Below are 19,765 nucleotides of genomic sequence, written 5' to 3'. Positions count from 1 at the left end.
TGAGAATCCAAAAGGCAGGCAGACAGAAGCAAAAAAAAGGGGGAGAGGGAGAAATTGGGGAGCTTTTGGCAGGAAGACAGGGCTAAAGTGTCTAAAAGAAGAGTGAACACAGAAAGGGGAAGAGATAGGAAGGCAAGTAAATGGCAGGAGAAGGGAGAGGGATGAAAGAAGAAATGAAGAGAGAAAAAATTCAGATTCTAAGTTCAATATCTGCACATCTGCCATGTCAAATGGCTGAACACAAACAGGGCTGAGCTCTAAGGAGGCCACCCTCATTCTTGGCTCTTCCTGTGATCAGACTTCTTAACATGCCAGCATTATTCTGTTCCAAGTTGTGAGAACTTGGATCACACACATTCCAAGTTAAATACAAATACAAACAACCCTCTCAAAATAGCTCGAATCCTGTTTCCAATCAATTCTATACAAGCTAGGAAACCCAAGGCTCTACCAAATCAATGAAAACTTATTCCACACAAGGGGATTTGAACTATGTATGAGATATTTGGCAAGCCTTCCTCTTTTTGTTCTGGGGATTGAACCCAGGGATACTTTTACCACTAAGCTACATCTCAAGTCTTTTTTTTTTTTTTTTTTTGGATACTAAGGATTGAATGGGCTCTTTTTTGGGAGGGGAGGTGGGATGGAGGGGCAGGTACCAGGGATTGAACTCAGGGGCACTCGACCACTGAGACACATCCCCAGCCTTATTTTGTATTTTATTTAGAGACAGGGTCTCATTGAGTTGCTTAGGGCCTACTTTTTCTGAGACTGGCTTTGAACTCATGATCCTCCTGCCTCAGCCTCCCAAGCCGCTGGGATTACAGGTATTAGCCACCATGCCCAGCTGAATGGGCTCTTTATCACTGTTACATTCCCAGTCTTTTTTTTTTTTTTCTTTAGACAGGATTTCACAAGTTACTGAGGCTGGCCTTGATGTTAGGATTTCATTAAGTTGCTAAGGCTGGTCTCAAAATTTTGATCCTTCAGCCTCAGCCTCCTGAGTAGCAAGGACTGCAGGCATGTTCCATCATGCCCACCAAGCCTCTTTCCTTTTGATACCATTTACAAATGAGGACTGACTATACAGAACTTGAGTACTGTTAACAATTCACATTGCCAAGAGGATGCGGAGAAAAGGGAACATCTTTACACTGTTGGTGGGATTGTACATTAGCACAACCATTATGGAAATCATATGGAAGTTCCTCAAAAGACTAGGAATGGAACCACCATATGACCCAGGTATACCACTCCTGAGTTTTTACCCTAAAGAATTAAAAGTCATCATACTACAGTGATACATGCATACAAATATTTCTAGCAACACAATTCACAATAGCTAAACTGTGGAACCAGTCTAGATGTCTGTCAGTGGGTGAATGGATAAAGAAAATGTGGTATATACACAATGGATTTTTACTGAGTCACAACAGAATTATGTCATTTGCAGGAAAATGGTTGGAACGTGAGAACATTATGTTAAGCGAAATAAGCCAAACTCAAAAAGCCAAGGATTGTATGTTTTCTCTCATATGTAGAAGCTAGAGAGGAAAAAGGAAAAGAAAGGTAGTTGCAGGGGCGGTTCTCATGAAATCATGAAAATCAAAGAGAGATCTATAGTGTATGGGAAAGAGATGGGGAGAAGGAGGAGGAAAGGGAAAGGAGAAATACTAAGGGATGATATTGGTCAAATTATACTTAAATTGTATGCATGTACAAATATATAACAATGAATCCCACCATTATATACAACTGTAAAAAAAAAGTTAAAAAAATACACATTATCAAACCCCCATGAAGACATTCTGACTGGGGAGGGCAGAAGCATAGCTGGAATCTGCTTTTATAAATGCTTCAGACAAAGTGAACTGTATACTGAGAAAATATCCTTTTTTCTATTAAATTTCTCCTACCTGGTTTGAAATCCTACCTTTAAAAAGCAATAAACTAAATCCCGTTTCCTTATCTGAGTTAAGTCATACGGCTTCATAGAAGCAGTTTGCAAATTAGGGGTACAACTAACCCAGGACATACTTCAAAAGGGTACAAGCCAGAGCATGAATAGCTAAAGGGGAATCCATTTCAAAACACTCAACTCTCACATATACTCTTTTCTCAATTAAGCTGAAGTACACATCAGATTTTCACCGGTAACATCTTCCACCTCTCCTTGTATAAAAGTATCCTTTTCTCACGGTACAAAAAAGTCTGCCTATCACTCAGTCTACATCTTAAAATGGTGTACTACCTAGAGGTTTAAAACCTCCAGATTCTCAACTGTGGTTCTTCATCTGAACAGAGAACACAGAGGTTATTTCCCTGAGAATGGTATACAACTATTACTATTCTCAATGTACAGAAGTCAATTCATCACAGATCATGGACACCTTGGGCATTAGGGCTAATTCTCTCCCAGAAGACTGTCTAGAAAGCAACTATATTTAAGGAAAGCACTGTCCTTACAGTATAATGTATAATAGAAGTATAATGAAAGTCACTAATAGAAGTCACACATAATTTTTTAAAATTTTAGTCATATTAACAAGTTTTTTAAATCAAATTAATTTTAAGAATATATTTTATTTAAACATATTAATACATTTAGAAAGTTAGTCAATATAAAAAAAATTACTGGGGCTGGGGATGCAGCTTAGTGGTAAAGCACTTGCCTAGTATGCAGAAGGCCCTGGGTTTGAGCCCCATCACCACACACACACACACATACACACAGAGAGAGAGAGAGAGAGAGAGAGAGAGAATGAGAGATTTTACAGTCTTTTTTTGTACTCAGTGTTTGAAATCCAAATGTTCATTTTACACTTACAGCACATCTCAAATCCAGGAACTCAACAGCCACATGTGCCTTATAGCTACAATAATAGGGTCTACAGATCTAGACCCTATTTAGGCATAGGGTTTTTTTTTGTTGTTGTTGTTACCAGAGATTGAACCCAGGGATGTGTAACCACTAAACGACATCCCCAGTCCTTTTTATTTTGAAACAGGATTTTGCCTAAGTTGTTGAGGCTGGCTTTGAACTTGTGATCTACCTGCTTTAGCTGCCCCAGCCACTGGAGATTACAGGCATGTGCCACCATGCCCAGAAGTATCCTCAGCTCTTAAGGGTAAAATCCAGCTATAGTCACTGAAAGAAGTCCCTTATTTCATTTGAGGACAAATTGATCTATTATCTAATTTCCTATAACATTAGAATTCAGATATGAGAAGCTAGTCTATTGGGAATGAACACAAAATACATTTATTTGATGTAAATTAAGGTAGACTTTTTCCCTCAGAAATTGGATCTGATGGAACAGTTTGGTTTGATAGGGAGGATTGGCTTTGCAAGCTACACCATTAGAGAATAATGAATAAGCTAACACCGTCGTTCCACAGTTTTGATAAAAATTTATTTTACATCAAATTTTATATTTTAAAGTTATTTGAAGTTATTTAAACCTGCATTAAAAGAAGACTAGGTATTACTTGAAAATGTGCTAAGAGATCCACAGTTTTTCAATAATCATGTGGGGAACACACAAGGAAGAATGTCTAAAAACCAATGCTACATATTTAAACATGAACACATTTGGTCTAGACACCCTAGGGAATTTTTCATATTATACAATCAATCTGGAGAATGAGTAGTATTTGGCTTAGGAAGGAATCAGAATTTGTTTCTTTCTTGGTTATTCTAGGAGTTTCAACCTTTACTTCCTTTTTTAATAACTATATCATCCTCTAAATCTCTGCCCTCTAACCTTGACTCTTATCAATTAGTCATCCCAGCTTTTAATTTTTACTATTTATTTATTTTGCAGTGCTGAGGATTAAAGCCAGGGTCCTTCACATGCTAAGCAAGCACTCTACCAACTGAGCTATATACACCCAGCTCTCAACTTTTTATTTAGACTACAAAAATTTCCAATCAATAATCACTCTTTAGAGAGATCAATTTCCAAATGTACCTATGCCTCCCTAGCTCCAGCATCATTTTGGCCCACCTTTTCCTTTTTTTTTTTTTTTTTTTTTTTTTTTTTTTTTTTGGTTTTTGGTTTTTGGAATTGAAATCAGGGTCTTATGTACACTTAGGTCATGCTCTAACACTGAGCTACACTCCCAGCCCCCGCCTACCCTTATTTTCCTCCTCCTCTTTTCCCCTTTCATGTCTATCTAATTAAAACTTAATTTCCTGGACTGGGGTTGTGGCTCAGTGGTGTTGTGCATGAGGCCCTGGGTTGGGTCCTCAGTACCACATAAAAATAAAATAAAGGTACTGTGTCCACCTACAACTAAATAGATATAATTTTTTTAAAAAGAGAACTGTATTTCCTAATCCCAGGTTTTATCAGATTTCCTTAAACTGAGATCATATGAACAGACAAGCAAAAGACCTTGGCTCATTGGGCTTTGTTATATAAGCTGAAGTCTCTGAGGACAGTCTACCACCCCAGAGATGGGTCATGACCACACTCCCCAACATGCCTCACTTAGAGCCAGTTCCCTGGCACAACTTGCCTTGAATCACAGCCAAAGTCAGTCAGAAACATGAAGAACTGAAGTGCAGAAGGTACAAAGACCTGCGAAAGGCCACAGAACATTCTGGCATCACCCACTGCAGAGCCCACTTGGGAAACTCACCAGTAGGAGCTATGGAAGGGGGTCTGCCTCGTTTTCTTTTTGGCTCCCTCAAGTTCTCTTGTGGACTCTTCACAATATCGTTTTCAGGTTTTTTATCCACTTGGGTGTCTGCAGAGTACTCCCTGTCATTCTCTGAAATGTTCTCTTTATCTTCCTTCTCGTTCTTGGGAAGGCTTTTCTCCAACACCTTCCCTTTTTCAGCACAGATCAACTTTCCTTCTTTGTCGGGCAGCTTGGGTCGCTTTTCTGACTTTAAGGCTTTGTCCTCTTTGTCTTTCTTCACATTGACCGTGGCTTTTCTCTGCTCTTTAAATTTCTCTCGTTTATCGGGAGATGATGAAAGACTTTTGTGATCTGTTTCTTTAGGCCTAGCATTACCCACAATATTCTAAAATGAGCAAAATATTGATGAAACACACTTTGTGATTACTTGCAAATAAAAAATTAGAAGGTTGTTTGCAAATTTATGAAGAAACTAAAGAAGGACATTTGCCATGTCACATAATGCAAAGCACCACTGAAAATATTCACCTATACGCTGAGGTTTGAGAACCAATCCTAAGCTTAACAAAAATAACTACCATGTTCAATTTCTTCTGAGACAGAATCGTCATTCTTCTCAATGAGGATGAATAAGTCACTAGCAAATAGTTAAAGGAACAGACAACTACCTAGGATCTTTTCTGGAAGCAATTGTTCTGACAGAGGTATTCTAAGAAAATGCTCTCAGGTTCTGAACTCCTTGTCTTTAGCCTGACTCAGGGCTTTTCAGAGGCCCACCTCAGTTTGCAAGTGTATGCTGACGCCTGGTTTTTGTGTAGAGAAAAACCCAAACTGGTAACTGGGAGGTTCTAAATACAATTTCCCAGTTCTAGACAAGCCCATAATTCCGTTATTTTTATCTATATTCATATATACTCATTCTAGAAACTTAACACAAACAAATGCCAAATTTAAGGCCAAAATAACATTCTAGAGTACATATGGTTCTTAAATGTCTGAAAGGAAAATAATTGAAGAGAAAGCATCATTAGAACCAAAGCTTTATAATTTTGTCAACTTCCTGAAGAGGAAACCCAGAAGGCAAAAATATTCTTGAGACTACCTTCATAGGTATCATGTCTCAATCTTCAATGTATGTATAGAAGAATTTGTTAAACATTTGTCAAAACATTTGCTCATCACAGGAAAAAACCCAACAGGTTACAAAATCACCATATACTGTCCCATCAACTATCACTGAAAGGTGAGTAACTTGTAACGTCTCAGTAATAAAGCCTTTAACTAATTTCCTTAAGGCTGTCTTAACAGCTAATCCAATAACAGAATTTTTAAAAACACCAATACCCAAATTTTGATCTCCACTTTCCTCTCACCTATACCATTACAATATTAAGATGACAGAGAGTAACAGGAAAAAAATCATGAGTAAAGTAGAAAACTCTTCTATAGGCTCATATCTGTTTAGACCAAATTTGTGTCAACTCAGGCCCCATGCTCAGGTCAAGTACAAACAAGGTGAATGGGACACCAGAACACTATATTCCCAAATCAGGCATATTCAGCACAAGTGAGTGCTAAACCCATAGCAAAGGGTAAGTGTGTAAACCACCCAGTTATGGTCCTAAGTCATGGCAGAGGACAAAGCTAGATCAGGAGAAAATGTGCTCCAGGTCTGCTCTAGTGTTTCAACAAGTTCCCTGTGATGGGTAACACCTCTGGGGGCAGGGCACAGAAAGAATGAAAAAAGAAGAGTAATCAGATACTTTTGAGAAAAGATGAGGAAAACAGGTATCAGTTAACAGTGTCCAAATATTCAGCATTTTTGAAAAAGAGAATCTGTGTTTAAAAAAATAGCATAGATAGACAAATATGTACAACTTCTGAAAACTCATGTATTACTTTTTGGTGAGACTGTGTCATATGGAGGAAATAAAGATGTGCCATCATAAACAAATGTAATGTCTTTATTTAAGAAGCAAAAGTACAATGTTAGCATTATTCATAACACAAAGCACAAAACCATATTTCTCACCTGATCTTTGGAAAAAGCTTTGACATGAATATGTTTGACAGTCTGAACTACTCCATCATAAAATTTCACAGTGTAAGTACCTAAAATTCAAGAAGATATGATTTTAACATGAAGTTTCATGAAAGCATCAATTTTTCAAAGCATAAACACAAAGGAGCATAATAAATTTATGTGAGTTTTTTTAAAAACTCTTCTAAGAATCACTTTCAGCTAAGGATGTAGCACAGTGGTAGAGCACTTGCTTAGTATGAATGAGGTCCTGAATTTGCTCCTCAGCAACACACACACACATAAAAAAAAAAAAAAAAATTAAATTTAGTCCTACATATGTTCAAGATTATAGCATGCTTACCTTCATGTCTTAGTCCAGATTACAGTTTGATTTTTATCTATACAACTCAAAAGTCATTTTAAAAAAAACTTAACTTTTATGATGCTTCATTAAAATATAAGTAATCTGCACTGAATTTAGGCCAAGAACAAAAAACAGTAAAACAATTAAAAATCTGAGGAAAATACAGACATTTTTTTCTTGGTGAATCATTCGTTTTTGTAATTTAATATTTATTTTCTGGGCTTGAGGGCAGTAATATCTTTTTGGTTTTGTTTTTTGATGCTGGGAAATCAAATCCACAGCCTCCTCCATGCTAAACACATGCTCCACCACTGAGCTACACCCTTAATAAATAATATCTTCCAAACTTCAAAAATTCTGCTGAAAGTATGTTTTTAGAGGTTATACTAATATTAAAATCCATATGAATTATCTTCCTATTATAATATTTTAAAAGAGACTTAGTCAAAACACTAAATGCTACCTGCCCTATTGTCAGTTTTATTTTATTTTTTTCCGTTAGAAGAAAGTGTTAAGGATCATTCCTCCCCCGACCACTTTGTTTTGGTGCTAGGGATCAAACCTATAGCCTTGCACATGCTAAGCCCAAATTCTACCACTATGTTACACCCCAACCCTCAAATATTCATATCTTCCAAAATAAAAATTCAACTACAAAAGTTCTCATTAGTTACATACAAACCAAAGCTTTCAACCCTTTACCTCTTAGAAGCATAACTAATTCTGCATTCCTTCTCCCTTGCTCCAACCCCCACAGATTTATAAAAAAAAAAAAAAAATTTAAGTTGCAGTTTATCTCAAGATTTCTAGTTAACAACTGATAATCATGTAATGGTTCACCACTAGTAAACACAGTTCAATTTTCAGACTGATTTCCCACCTAATAAAAATCCCTGACAGGTGGGAGCAGAAGAATGTAACAAGGAAGTTAAGATCTCCTGGTTACTTTCTTCTTTTTCTTTCTTCTTTTTTTAAGAGACAAGGTCCTGCTATGTTACCCAAGTTGACTCCAAACTCCTAGGGCCAAGGGATCCTCCTCCCTCAGGCTCCTGAGTAGGTAGGACTACAGGGGCTTGCCACCAGGCCGAGCTTTACCTCATGAGTACATTCTCTCCCCAGGTCACCTTTCCTTCTGTCCTAAACAAGACTTGTCAACAGCTAGCCGACTCTCTTGTATTCAAAGTCCAACACAATCTGAGCCCATTTTTCAAGACTCTTTGTCTTTACTAGAATCAGATACCCACCAACTCAAAATGACTTGCTATCCACTAAAAGTGCCTGTAACATTCCCATCTGCATGTCTTTATCAAAATGTTTTCCTGTCTGGAATGTTCCACTTATAGATTCTTAGAGGGTCAGTTCAAATGACCAAAACAGTCCTGGGAAAGCTTCCTGGCCTCTGCCTACATTTGGCACCTGGCCTGCAAAACTTCACATTTAGGTTTACCTTCATATATACACAGATTCTAACTTGAAGTAAGGCTCTTCAGGACAAAGCCAACATCTTGCATCAGTTTCTTCCTCACACAGTGCCTGGGTCACAGTAGACCAGTGTTGAAAGTGTGAGCAGCAGCATCAATAACTCCTGGGAACTTATCAGAAATGCAAATTACTAGCCCTACTTCAGATATGCTGAATCAAAAACTCTGGGAGTGGAGCACAGAACTGTTTTAACAAGTCCTGCAGGTGATTCTGATATAAAAGTCAGAGAAGCACTGTCATAGGCAATTAATATTCACCTACTGATCTTTACTCCTGGGCATTACAAAACAAAGGTGATTATTTACTGATATGTCACCAATCAAAAAGAAACTGAGTAGCAAAGATAACAGGATGCATAGTTAGGCTTGGTGGAGTAAAACACCAACAATAAGATGGCAGAACATGATCCAGGAAGATTAAGGATGAAAACAGAAACAATTCTCTACATAAGGCAGCTCAGCAATGACTTGTGAGTCCCTGCAACAGAGGTCTAGGATCCTCTCTTTCCAAAAACTGTCTATAGTGTGAGGGTGCTTGCAAGCAAAAGAGTAACAATTAGTGATACTGCAGAATTCTGAACAGACCCTGCTTGTCCAAATGTGGTGTAGCTCTGCACAGCCTGGAAGTGAAGTAGGAGGGAGATGGATCAGGGAGTTTTAAGAATCCAGTTCTAGTGAAATCTGAAAAATCAGCCCGGCGCAGTGGTATATGCCTATAATCCCAGTAACTCAGGAGGCTAAAGCAGTAAGACTGCATGATCAACACTGGCCTCAGCAATTTAGCAATGCCCTAAGCAATTTAGGGGAACCCTATCTCAAAATAAAAAATAAAAAGGTCTGGGTATATAGTTCAGTGCCTAAGGTTTAAATCCCCAGTACCAAAAATTACATGTAATTTAATTTGCTGGCAAGTCACACAAGCCTATACTTTCAACTGTTTATCATCAAAGTCAGTAACATCAAAATAAAAACTGTCATTTTTACAGACATTTCCACCATCCAAAAGGGCAATATTAGATAGTAGTACCCAACAGCTACTTGGGGTTAATTCTGAGGCTTGATTAATTAATTAATTAGTTCTGGAGCTTCCTCTTGAAGGCAGACTCCAGAATGAGGCCTTATATGAAGGACCCCAAATTCCATGGGAAGTCTAAGGCAGAGAGAGGATGAGAACCCAAGCCTGCCTGCTAACCTATGACCAGTTCTTTCCCTATCAGTTCACATTGCCCATAGCTCAAGTTGCTCAGCCTATGTCTAAACTACACACCCAGAACACTGCTGGTCTCTCTGAAATGACCTAAACTATGGTCAAAGGTGCTTAAGGGCCACTATCCTTAGATATCAATACCCTATTCCTGACCTTTTTGACTTATAGGGGACTACAAGAAATCATCTTGAAACTTCCTCCCAGGATCATGCTGAACACAGCCTAACTTGGATTTCAATAAATCAGAAGGGCCAGGTGGCATTTGCCTGTAATCTCAGTGACTTGGGAGGCTAAGGCAGGAGGATCACAAGTCTGAGGCCAGTCAAAGCAACTTAGCAAGGCTCTAAGCAACTTAGTGAGACCCTATCACAAAATAAAAAATAAAAAGGGCTGGGGACGTGGGTCAATTCCTGGTAAGTAAATAAATAAATAAATAAATAAATAAATAAATAAATAAATGAATGAATGAATGAATGAATGAATGAATGAATATCCAAAGGAATAATAGAGAAGCCCAAAATCTACTTTCGTGGTTTCATTTATAACTAAAAGAAGGTCTTCCTGTGGAATTCTCCCACAGGTTGCTAATAACAGAGCTCTGCTATGGTCACAATCAACATCTAATGAATACCATGTAAAAGACAGAAATCAAAATAAATACTGGCTGGGGATGTAGTTCAGTGGTACAGCACATGCTTAGCAGCATGAGGCCCTGGATTTCAACCCCAGCAACAAAGGAAACAGTGTACTCTGTTGTATCGCCTCCAACTTGACACAAGGGTTACCACCTTGGGTTCCCTTAAGAAACCTGTTCTTACCCGTACCAGGTGAATCAAAGTTTCTCAGCCTTGCCTCTCCAAGGATTAAGAATTCCATGTATCAGACAATCTTAGAGCAACCAGGAATAGCTGAAGGATGTTAAGAACAGAACCAGTGATGCATGCCAAGCTTATATTCTCCAAGACCAAGGAAGTAGGGATACATAGATGACTTTGGATTGGGCAATTTTGTGTTTGGGGGGGGGGGGGTTTGGTTGGTTTTCATGTGTGGCAGGGGGAGTGGGATTTTGTTTGTTCTTTGTGGTATTGGGAATTGACCCCAGGAGCTATCTATCATTAAGCTACATTCACAGCCCTTTTTACTTTTTTAATTTGAGATAGGGTCTTGCTAAGTTGCTAAGGCTGGCCTCAAACTTGTAATCTTCCTGCCTCAAACTCTCAAATCACTACTATTGCAGGTATGTGCCAATGTGCCTGGCTCTGGACAGATTTCTGCTGCTCTTGGATCTATCACAACTGTTACTCCAGGCCCCTTCTCTAGCCCATTCATTCTCCAAGAATCAGAGAATTCCAAAGACCACAGATGGTGGGTTCCTCAAGTCCTGAGGTTTCTACAACTTGCCTCAGCGGGTGGACAGAAATATGCATAGGATTGAAGGCCCACCTTCTCTTCCCCTAAGCCTTTTCTTCTGATCAATTTTACATACTGGGCTTAATTTCTGTAGCTGACAATTTCCAAAACTGCTCATCTGTTACAATTCCTTGTTTGATTTCTAGTTGCTCAAATGAATCTGGAGCAAGAGTCTGTAATTACTAAGCAGGGTCTAGGACTACAGCCCTCTCTCTCTCTCTCTCTCTCTCTCTCTCTCTCTCTCTCTCTCTCTCTCTCTCTCTCTTTCTCTCTCTCTCTCTCTCTCTCTCTCTCTCTCTCTCTCTCTCTCTCTCTCTCTCTCTCGGCCTCCAAAGACACCACCAAGCTTCAGAAAACACAGAGCACCTACACCTACACTAGCATTATACCAGGGAACACCAGGCCATAATCCACAACTCCTGCCCTTTAAGGAAAACCCTGCTCCAATGCTGTGGAGAACAGCCTGGTACTGTGGGAAATGCAGGTCAGGAATTCCTGAGCCCCCACAGACCTCCACTCAGATCTCTGTTCTACCATTTATGTGCTTTAAGCAGTCTCTCCCACAAGCTCAGTTCCTCATTTATAAAAGGAGGACAGGGTTAATAGCAATAAACTTTCCACATTAGTGTAAAGACTGAGCTAAGACATGGAAATCACCTGGCACAGGGCCTGTCACAGAGTAAGAGATCAATAAGTGATTCTAATTACCATCTACCAAGTCACTTTACAAGGGAAGCACCAATCCTCTCCCCCAACAGAAAATGACAACAAAGTGCTGTAGCACCTGCATGTGTGGGCCTCAATCTTCCTTTTATCTCTGTGCAAAGCTGTTCACAATGTACCAAATTCCCCACATTTCAAATGTAGGATCAGTTACAGCATGAAGAAAACAAAAAATAGGAACTGCTGCGGCAAAGACTTGAGCATACAGACCATTTCCATAGCATCTCCTGTTACAAAAGAACGCCTTGGGCACTGTCCCAAAGAGACTGAACTAGGGGAAAGGGGAAGCACATGACCCAAAAATATGCATGTTTTTTAGGAAGAGGGACCTGATTTGTCCACTCTGTCAAGTTAAAGATCCACAGGAAGAAACAATCCCCCATTTTGTCATAAATGCTAACCTACCTGCAGTTTCCCCAGAAAGAATGCCTTGCAGAGCAGAGTGCCCCTCTACTGGGGGCATGGAGTCCTGAAAGACAGGAGGCTCTGATTTCCCCCATGTTGAAAGGGGGAGTTGAGCAGTCCCAGCAAAGAGATGAGGTCAACTCACAAGAGCTGGGTTCCAAACAAAGATTCTATGAGAGGGCTGGGGAGATAGCTCAGTCGGTAGAGTGTTTGCCTTGTAAGCACAAGGCTGTGGGTTCGATCCCCAGCACCAAAAAAAAAAAAAAAGGACTCTATGAAAAAGCAGAATCCCTTCTTTTACTCCAACGGAGACTGGGGGTCTACCAAAGCTATCAACTATGATTGCCTTCACAGTAAATGTGGCTCAGTTTCTACCACCACAGAACCATCCCAAACAAAAAGCTAATTAATATGGCACTGTCCTTCTTATTTTCCAAGTGCTAACTAATTACCCTAAGAAACTCTCAAATCATTATTTAGTTCTGATTCAATCATTCCAGATTCTGTAGTGCCAGAAGTCACTGTTCCCCACTAACCTGCTCAATCAATGCTCAGCCTCAGCAAAACCGCCATGGAGGTTAAGAGTGGTAAGAAAATCAGACCAAAGAAGAATTTACAAGTTGTCACTTCATTATCCATATCCTCCTAGCAGCACTAAGAAGACAGAAATGCCATTTACAGGAAATAAAGGAGGCACCTTGCCAGCAGAGCTCCTCCTCACAGGACTATTAAGCTGTGGTGGCCCTTCCTAATGACAAAAGCAAGGCAGAGCAGAGACTTCCAGGGAAGGAAGGAGCACTACAGCTCCCAATCCCATATGCCTTATAATGAACTATGATGAAGTAGAACTGCCCGCCAGCTTCCAGGGATAAACTCTAATCCCAACACAGAATGAAAAATCATTGTCTTGGGCTGGGGTATAGTTGAGAGGTTTTCTTAGCATGTGCAAGGTTCTGGGTTCCATCCCCAGCACTGGGAAAGGGGGTGGCGGGGAAGAATCCTTATCTTTACCTCCAAACCAGGCACAGATCTGAGCTCCCACAAAGGCCAGTTTTCCCTTCACTACCCCACTGTGGCAATAGCACCACCAGCCTGTACCATTAAGTTCCCAGGTTCAGGATTTTCCCAGCCTGTGCCCTCTACTCCTTCATTCAATTCATCTCAAGAACAAGTAAGGCTGGCAGCACAATACAGAACTTCAGACCTAAGAACTTCAGGAAAGCAGGTTTTGGCAAAAGTTTCTACTCATTCTTTATGTGCATCAATTAACTAAAATTCACTGGACAAAAAGAACATTTTAGAAACAACCATAACCTCAAGATGCTCCCCCTTATAATATCAGTTCATGGAAGAAACACAACTGAAAAGACATTTTTCTTTCCTTTTCTTTCTTTCCTTTTTTTTTTTTTTTATTTGCAATGCCCTGGCTGCCCCCATTTAAAAATCATTGAAAACACCTAATTAACTATCACCAATAATGTGGTCAACAACTTTTAGTCCTTAAATAATTATTTCAAGAAATTTCAGTCCCATCCCACACACGAAACTCTGTAGAGTTTCATGCTCCTGCCCTGCCTACTCTTGGTAGCTCATCTTAGCACTGACTTCATTCTGTCTGGAACTAGATTCCACCTGTCCCCCAAATTCTGAGATCTGCAGATACTAGATGAAATCTGTAAATTCCTAAGCCTTTGTTGCCTCCACTAAGATACCCTCCACTCCTCTAAAAGAGGACTGCCGGGGCTCCTAAAACCCTCTTTGTCAGCCTGCCCCTCCTTTGCCATTCCCTCATCCAATCCCACTGGCCCCAGTTTCTGTTCCCCATGGGACTCTAGGATATCACTGGAACAAAAGAGAAATGTTCCTCACCATCTGCTACCTCCTTTATCTAAGGAGTTACTTATCTCACCACTCAGAACTTTCATCTGAGCTAAAGAACAGTCATTCCCCAAGGAAGCAAAACTCCAATGGATATATTATTTGAGGGAGAATACGACTTGATCAGCACACATCAGCCCATCGACTTTTCAGGAACATTTACATGCAAACAGAACATATGTACTTTATATCACTGACTTCAAAAGTCATTTAGAGAAGAAAAGGCACACTTAAAAACAAGAATCTGAAAAGACAAAGTATGTCTTTTTTTCTCCTTCGCTCACTAGTATATCCGTTGTTAAAATGATTTGAAGCAGTTTAATATATGTAAGCTTCCCCCCAAAAGAAGGTTTTTTAGGTTAATGTGATACATATGAAAAATAATAACAGGGATTTTATTAGGAACACAGCTTATAGAAGTAATTTAGGGAAACAAGGTGCTATCCAAAAGGACTAAGCTGCCACAAACTGGAAGACCAATAACTGCTTACTCAACTCAAAAGACATAATCTTGCTTTGGAGTCTATTTCAACTATTCTCAGACAAAACATAGTCAGCTTAAGAACTAGCTCTTAGCAGAATACTGAACAAATACGTGAATAACTTCACTAGGGACGAGGAGGGGAATGTGTGGAATCAAGCAGGTTTGTTTTTTCCCCTTCAGTGCTGGGGATGAAACCCAGGGCCTTGCGCATGCTAGGTAAGCACTCTATCACTGAATTACACACTCAACTCTGCAATCTGGCTTTATAGTCACCTCTAACAGTGGCACAAAGAAGCCCAACTGCCCTAAACATTCACTTCAGAGAGCAAGCCATACCACAAACATCCTGTAGAATATGTTTTTAACAAAAGGTGATCACCTGGATCTAGAGTTTGTTCTGTGGATGCCAGGATCCTGACCATATATAACCCTTCCCCTACCCTTGTGCTAGCAAAAGGAGAGTCTCTGTGTCTTGTTTCCTGTCCTGTCTCTTCACAAGTTCCAAACTTTGGCAAAGGCAACCCAACTCAGTGCTCTGTATCCCTGCATCTTCATGTCTTTCCTCTATGACTTTGTAGCCACAAAGCACAAGAAACAACAGAGGCTTACTACAAATTATATGATAGTCCTAGACAGCAAGGACACATACCCTTCCCAGCAGAATGACAGATGAATTATGATTGCTTTAGAAAACAAAGACTGAAATTTAGGAGAAGAATCAAAACTCACTTCTTATCCAGCTTTCTTTCCATTTGTAATCTCTTCCTAACTCCTAAAATACTGATTAACTTGAAGAAAGGGGACTCGTAAGTAATAAATACAATATGCTACCAAACTATCATATTATAAATATCCCCTAAGTCATAAGTAAAAAATAACTACAACTCAAATGCCTTACCATCCTTGTTAACAGCAGTGACTCTGGCCGGGTAAAAACGACAATCAGACCAGCAAGCAAGGACCTGCTCGTTTATTTGAAATTCCTAAAAAACAAAACAAAAACAAACAAAAAACACACACACACACACACAAAAAAAAAAAAAAAAAAAAAAAAAAAACCCTGTTACCAACTGAATTCCATAGGACACGCATAGTACCAAATTCATAAAAGAAGCTGGGATTGACAAGAGAGTGAGAAGGGGGAAATGGGCTATTGGGAAAGAGAAAGATGATTCTGCTGTTCAGGAGAGAGAGTCAAAAAAAAAAAAGGACTGGGACCAGATCCCCAGGCCAGGGAGATCTGGGCAAGGACAGCACAGTTTTGAGGATAATACACCCCCATATCCAGAATAAACAATAAAAGCAAGTTTAAGAACCCAAGGTCACCAGGGAATACACCCAATTTAGAGCTGGAAGAAATGAAGTTACTTCATCTTCAAGGAAGCAACAGTCACACTATTTAATGCCACCCACACGTCTATTAGATTTCTTGCCAAAGGAGCCACCCATTCACCTTTAATATTTTGTACTCTTTTCCCAGCACATGGTTTGCATTGATAAATTCTGTAGAATGAATACTGAACAATCAAATAAAACAATATTGGAAGGAAAACCCAAAAAAGGCCAGCCAGAGTTCAAGTTCCTAGTGAAGGTTAAAATGGAAAACAAAATCCAGGTTGAGTCAGATCTAAAACCAGCAGAACTATTACAGAAGTCTCAGTGCCTGTTTTAAAAACTTAAAACTAATACTTCATGTATCATTTTATTTTATTTATTGTGTGTGTGTGTGTGTGGGGGGGGGGGTGCTGGAGAGTATAAACCCAGGGCCTTGCACATGTTAGGCAAGGACTCTACCACCAAGCTACACCACAGTCTGGGTAAGTCATTGTGAAGTCAATAGACACTCCAGGCAGTGATAAAATTCAGAAAACAGGAATGCAATCCAATCAATTCTGGGTTCCTTAAGGGCTTATAAAAGACCTAGTGTAAGTAAGCAGCACAGAATCCACACACAGAATGATAGGTTTACAAATGATCAGGCATCAGGTAAGCTTAATAAATGATCTAGATGTTTAGAATATCTATATACAGTATTCTAGATACAGAGGATCTAGAATTCAATCATTCATTCATTTATTCAACAGATATTTACTGAAAGCCTATTATGTGCCAGGAATTGTTCTAAAGGCAGGAAAACACTGGTATAAAAAAGAACTAAGGTGCTGAGCATCTCAGTAACTCAGGAATTCCACTGATAATTCCAGCACGTCAGTAATCCCAGCAACTCTAGACACTGAGGCAGGAGGATCACAAGTTCAAAACCAGCCTCACCAAATTAGCAAGGCCCTAAGCAACTTAGTGAGACCCTTATCTCAAAATAAAAAATAAAAAAGTTTGGAGATGTAGCTCAGTGGTAAAGTGCCCCTGGGTTCAATTCCCCAGTACCAAAAAAGGGAATAAATAAATAAATAAGGTCCCTGTTCATCATCGATGCAGTTCAGCCTAGTTTATAAGCTGTCATGTCAATCACATCAAACAGATGAAGAATGAAATACTTCAAGAGCCCCAGGCACCAGAGAGATCTCAGGGATACAACTATAGGCCAAAATAAGGACTGGCTCCCAGCTGCTATTGACTTTCACACTGAACATCAAAGACATTTTGAATGGAACACAAACAGTCCAATGATTGATACCACTCATTATAGAACTTGCCAGATTTATTACTCACAGAAGAGCCGTCCTCTTCATGTAAACCCTCTTTCCTCAGTTGTATTTTCTCTAAAGGGCGTAAATAAGGACTGTCCCAGCAGAACCACTCATCATAACGATGGTTCCAACGCTTGAAATGAATGAGTACTTTTCCTTCTTCGTAGTCAATGTCTTCTATATGAGCTGGATACCTGAGTCAGAAAAGAATTAAAATTCCTTTAATATCTACCCAAAATATCCAAAAGGTACCCTATCAAACCTCTTCCCACAGAAGCATGTTACCAAAGTCTTAAAGGCCTATCATTTAGAGATCTGTGTAACTGGGTCAAATAAACTATGCAGGTAATAGGTTCAAATCCCAACCTAGATATTACACAGTTTATGAACTATTAAACTAACCTTTCAGAACCTGAGTTCCCCCATATAAAGTGGGTTGCCAGTTGAAAGAGATGACATATACAAAAGGCTGGAGCACATAGGTAGCAGGAAGCAAATATCTAATAACTGGATTATATTTAATGTATGCCAATATATTAGAATGATCATGCAACCCAGACTCCACCTGAGAGTCTCCATTATAAGCATTTTGTAATCCATGCAATGGAATGCTATGCAGTCCTTAAAAAGAACAAGATGATTTTATGTGCAAAGGTATAGAAAGCTCTCCCACAAAGTGATTCAGAACACTGTATATGGTAAACTATTTTTAAAATAAGATAAAAATATATGCAAAAAACTTATAACAGTGGTTACTTGTAGAAAAGAATGGTCAGTTTAGTAGATGAACTGAACTTTTTTTTTTTTTCTTCCCTGCAGTGCTGGAGATTGAACCTTGCACATGCTAGGCAAGTGCTCTACCGCTGAGCTCAGCCTTACATGGGCTCTTTCACTCCACTCTACCCATCCTTCTGGACTGAGAGTTGGGAAGCAATGTCATTTTCTGGACTCCCTTATAATTTATAATTAGCAACCAAGGTCACAGAGACCCATGGATTAGTGGCCAGACCTAGTACACCAGTGCAAGGCCTCTCAAACTTTCAAGTATATGTAAACCATCAGGGGATCTTGTTTAATATGAAACTTCTGATTCAGTAGACCAAACTAGGGTGAAGAGCTTTGACAAGGATTGGGCATGTAGCTCAGTGGCAAAGCACTTGCCTAGCATGCATGAGGCCCTGAGTTCAACTGCCAACATCATTAAAAAAAAAAGTATTCAAGCATTCTGACAAGCTCCCAGGTGATGCTGCTGGTATGGGGCACTGGGTTCAATCCTCAGCATCACATAAAAATAAATAAAATAAAGGTATTATTCCATCTACTAAAAAAATTTTTTTTAATTAAAAGTAAATAAATAAAGCTGGGGTTGGTGGCACACACCTATAATCCCAGTGGCTAAGGAATCTAAGGTTGGAGAATCGCAAATTTGAAGACAGTTGCAGCAACTTGTAAGGCCCTAAGCAAATTGGTGAAGCCTGTCTCAAAATAAAAAATAAAAACTGGGGATAAACTTCAGTGATAAAGTGCCTCTGAGTTCAATCCCCAGAACCAAAATATAAATAAACAAAAGAAAAAGAAGCTCTCTTAAATATATTAATCAGACTTATTTTGGAGTAAATTTTAGGGTCTACCTATATTTTCTCCCTTGAATTTGCACATTTCCATCCTCCTATATCCAGCACCTAGAATTGTACTGTCCTAATAAGTAGGTGCTACCTAAATAAACAGGCTTGCTTCTAGTATCTATAAATTGTGTCCTCTTCAAACTTCCCACTCATGTCCTCTAAGGCAGTTTGCTTGGCACTAACCTTGCATATACTGAGCACTCAATAAATGTTCAGTAGATAAATTCTGCTCTCCCTATTCTTCCCAAAGGTCACATGTCCTGTGAATTTTTCAATTTCAAGGTTCTCAGACTCCAACTCCCCATTCCAATGTCAGTCCCTCCCCAAGTTGAGGCCTCTATCACTTCATGTACATCCTCCTACAGGAATGACACAGCATTCTTTCCAAAACTCCTAATGGTACTATGCACACATTATGTATTGCTCAAAAAAATTAATAGCCAGGCACAGTGGTGCACACCTATAATCCAGCAGCCTGGGAGGCTGAGGCAGGAGGATCATGAGTTCAAAGCCAGCCTCAGCAACTTAGCAAGGTACTCCGCAACTCAATGAAACTCTATCTGTACAAACAAATACAAAAGAGGATTGGAGATGGGGCCCCTGGTTCCCCAGTATTAAAAAAAAGAAAAAAAAAAAAAATCAACCAAAGGAATAAAAAGTCCTGAAACTAGTCTTCTATGCCAATCCAACTGACAGCTGCAATAAATATGTCTTAACAGCATTAACAGCAGACTGGCTATGTGATCTGCTGAATTGAGTAGTACAACTGTAGGAAATAAGACAGGATTTCCCAAATCTATTCCTCTTGGCAAAATGGGAAAAAGGACACAAACATCTCAATTATAAACTTCTTGCTCTCTCATTCATTCT

At 39.4% G+C, this 19,765-nt stretch overlaps 1 protein-coding gene across 7 annotated transcripts in view; it reads right to left on the bottom strand.

Annotated features, from left to right (window-relative positions):
- The window catches only part of PHF20 (PHD finger protein 20), a 125,172-nt gene that overhangs the window by 54,890 nt on the left and 50,517 nt on the right, over positions 1-19,765 (bottom strand). For 5 of the 7 annotated variants that reach the window (XM_079128138.1, XM_079128142.1, XM_079128140.1 and 2 more), the window contains exons 3-6: positions 17,293-17,464; positions 15,521-15,605; positions 6,680-6,759; positions 4,645-5,032 (exon numbers count right to left, since the gene is read on the bottom strand). In XM_079128138.1, coding sequence (XP_078984264.1) covers positions 4,645-5,032; positions 6,680-6,759; positions 15,521-15,605; positions 17,293-17,464 — 725 coding nt within the window. Of the gene's footprint in view, positions 1-4,644; positions 5,033-6,679; positions 6,760-15,520; positions 15,606-17,292; positions 17,465-19,765 lie in introns of those variants that run through there. The other 2 variants (XM_079128144.1, XM_079128143.1) reach the window with 2 other exon arrangements.

This window comes from Sciurus vulgaris, assembly GCF_902686455.1.
Source record: "Sciurus vulgaris genome assembly, chromosome: 2".
NCBI lineage: Eukaryota > Metazoa > Chordata > Mammalia > Rodentia > Sciuridae > Sciurus > Sciurus vulgaris.
This window is presented reverse-complemented; position numbering and strand designations above follow the sequence as displayed.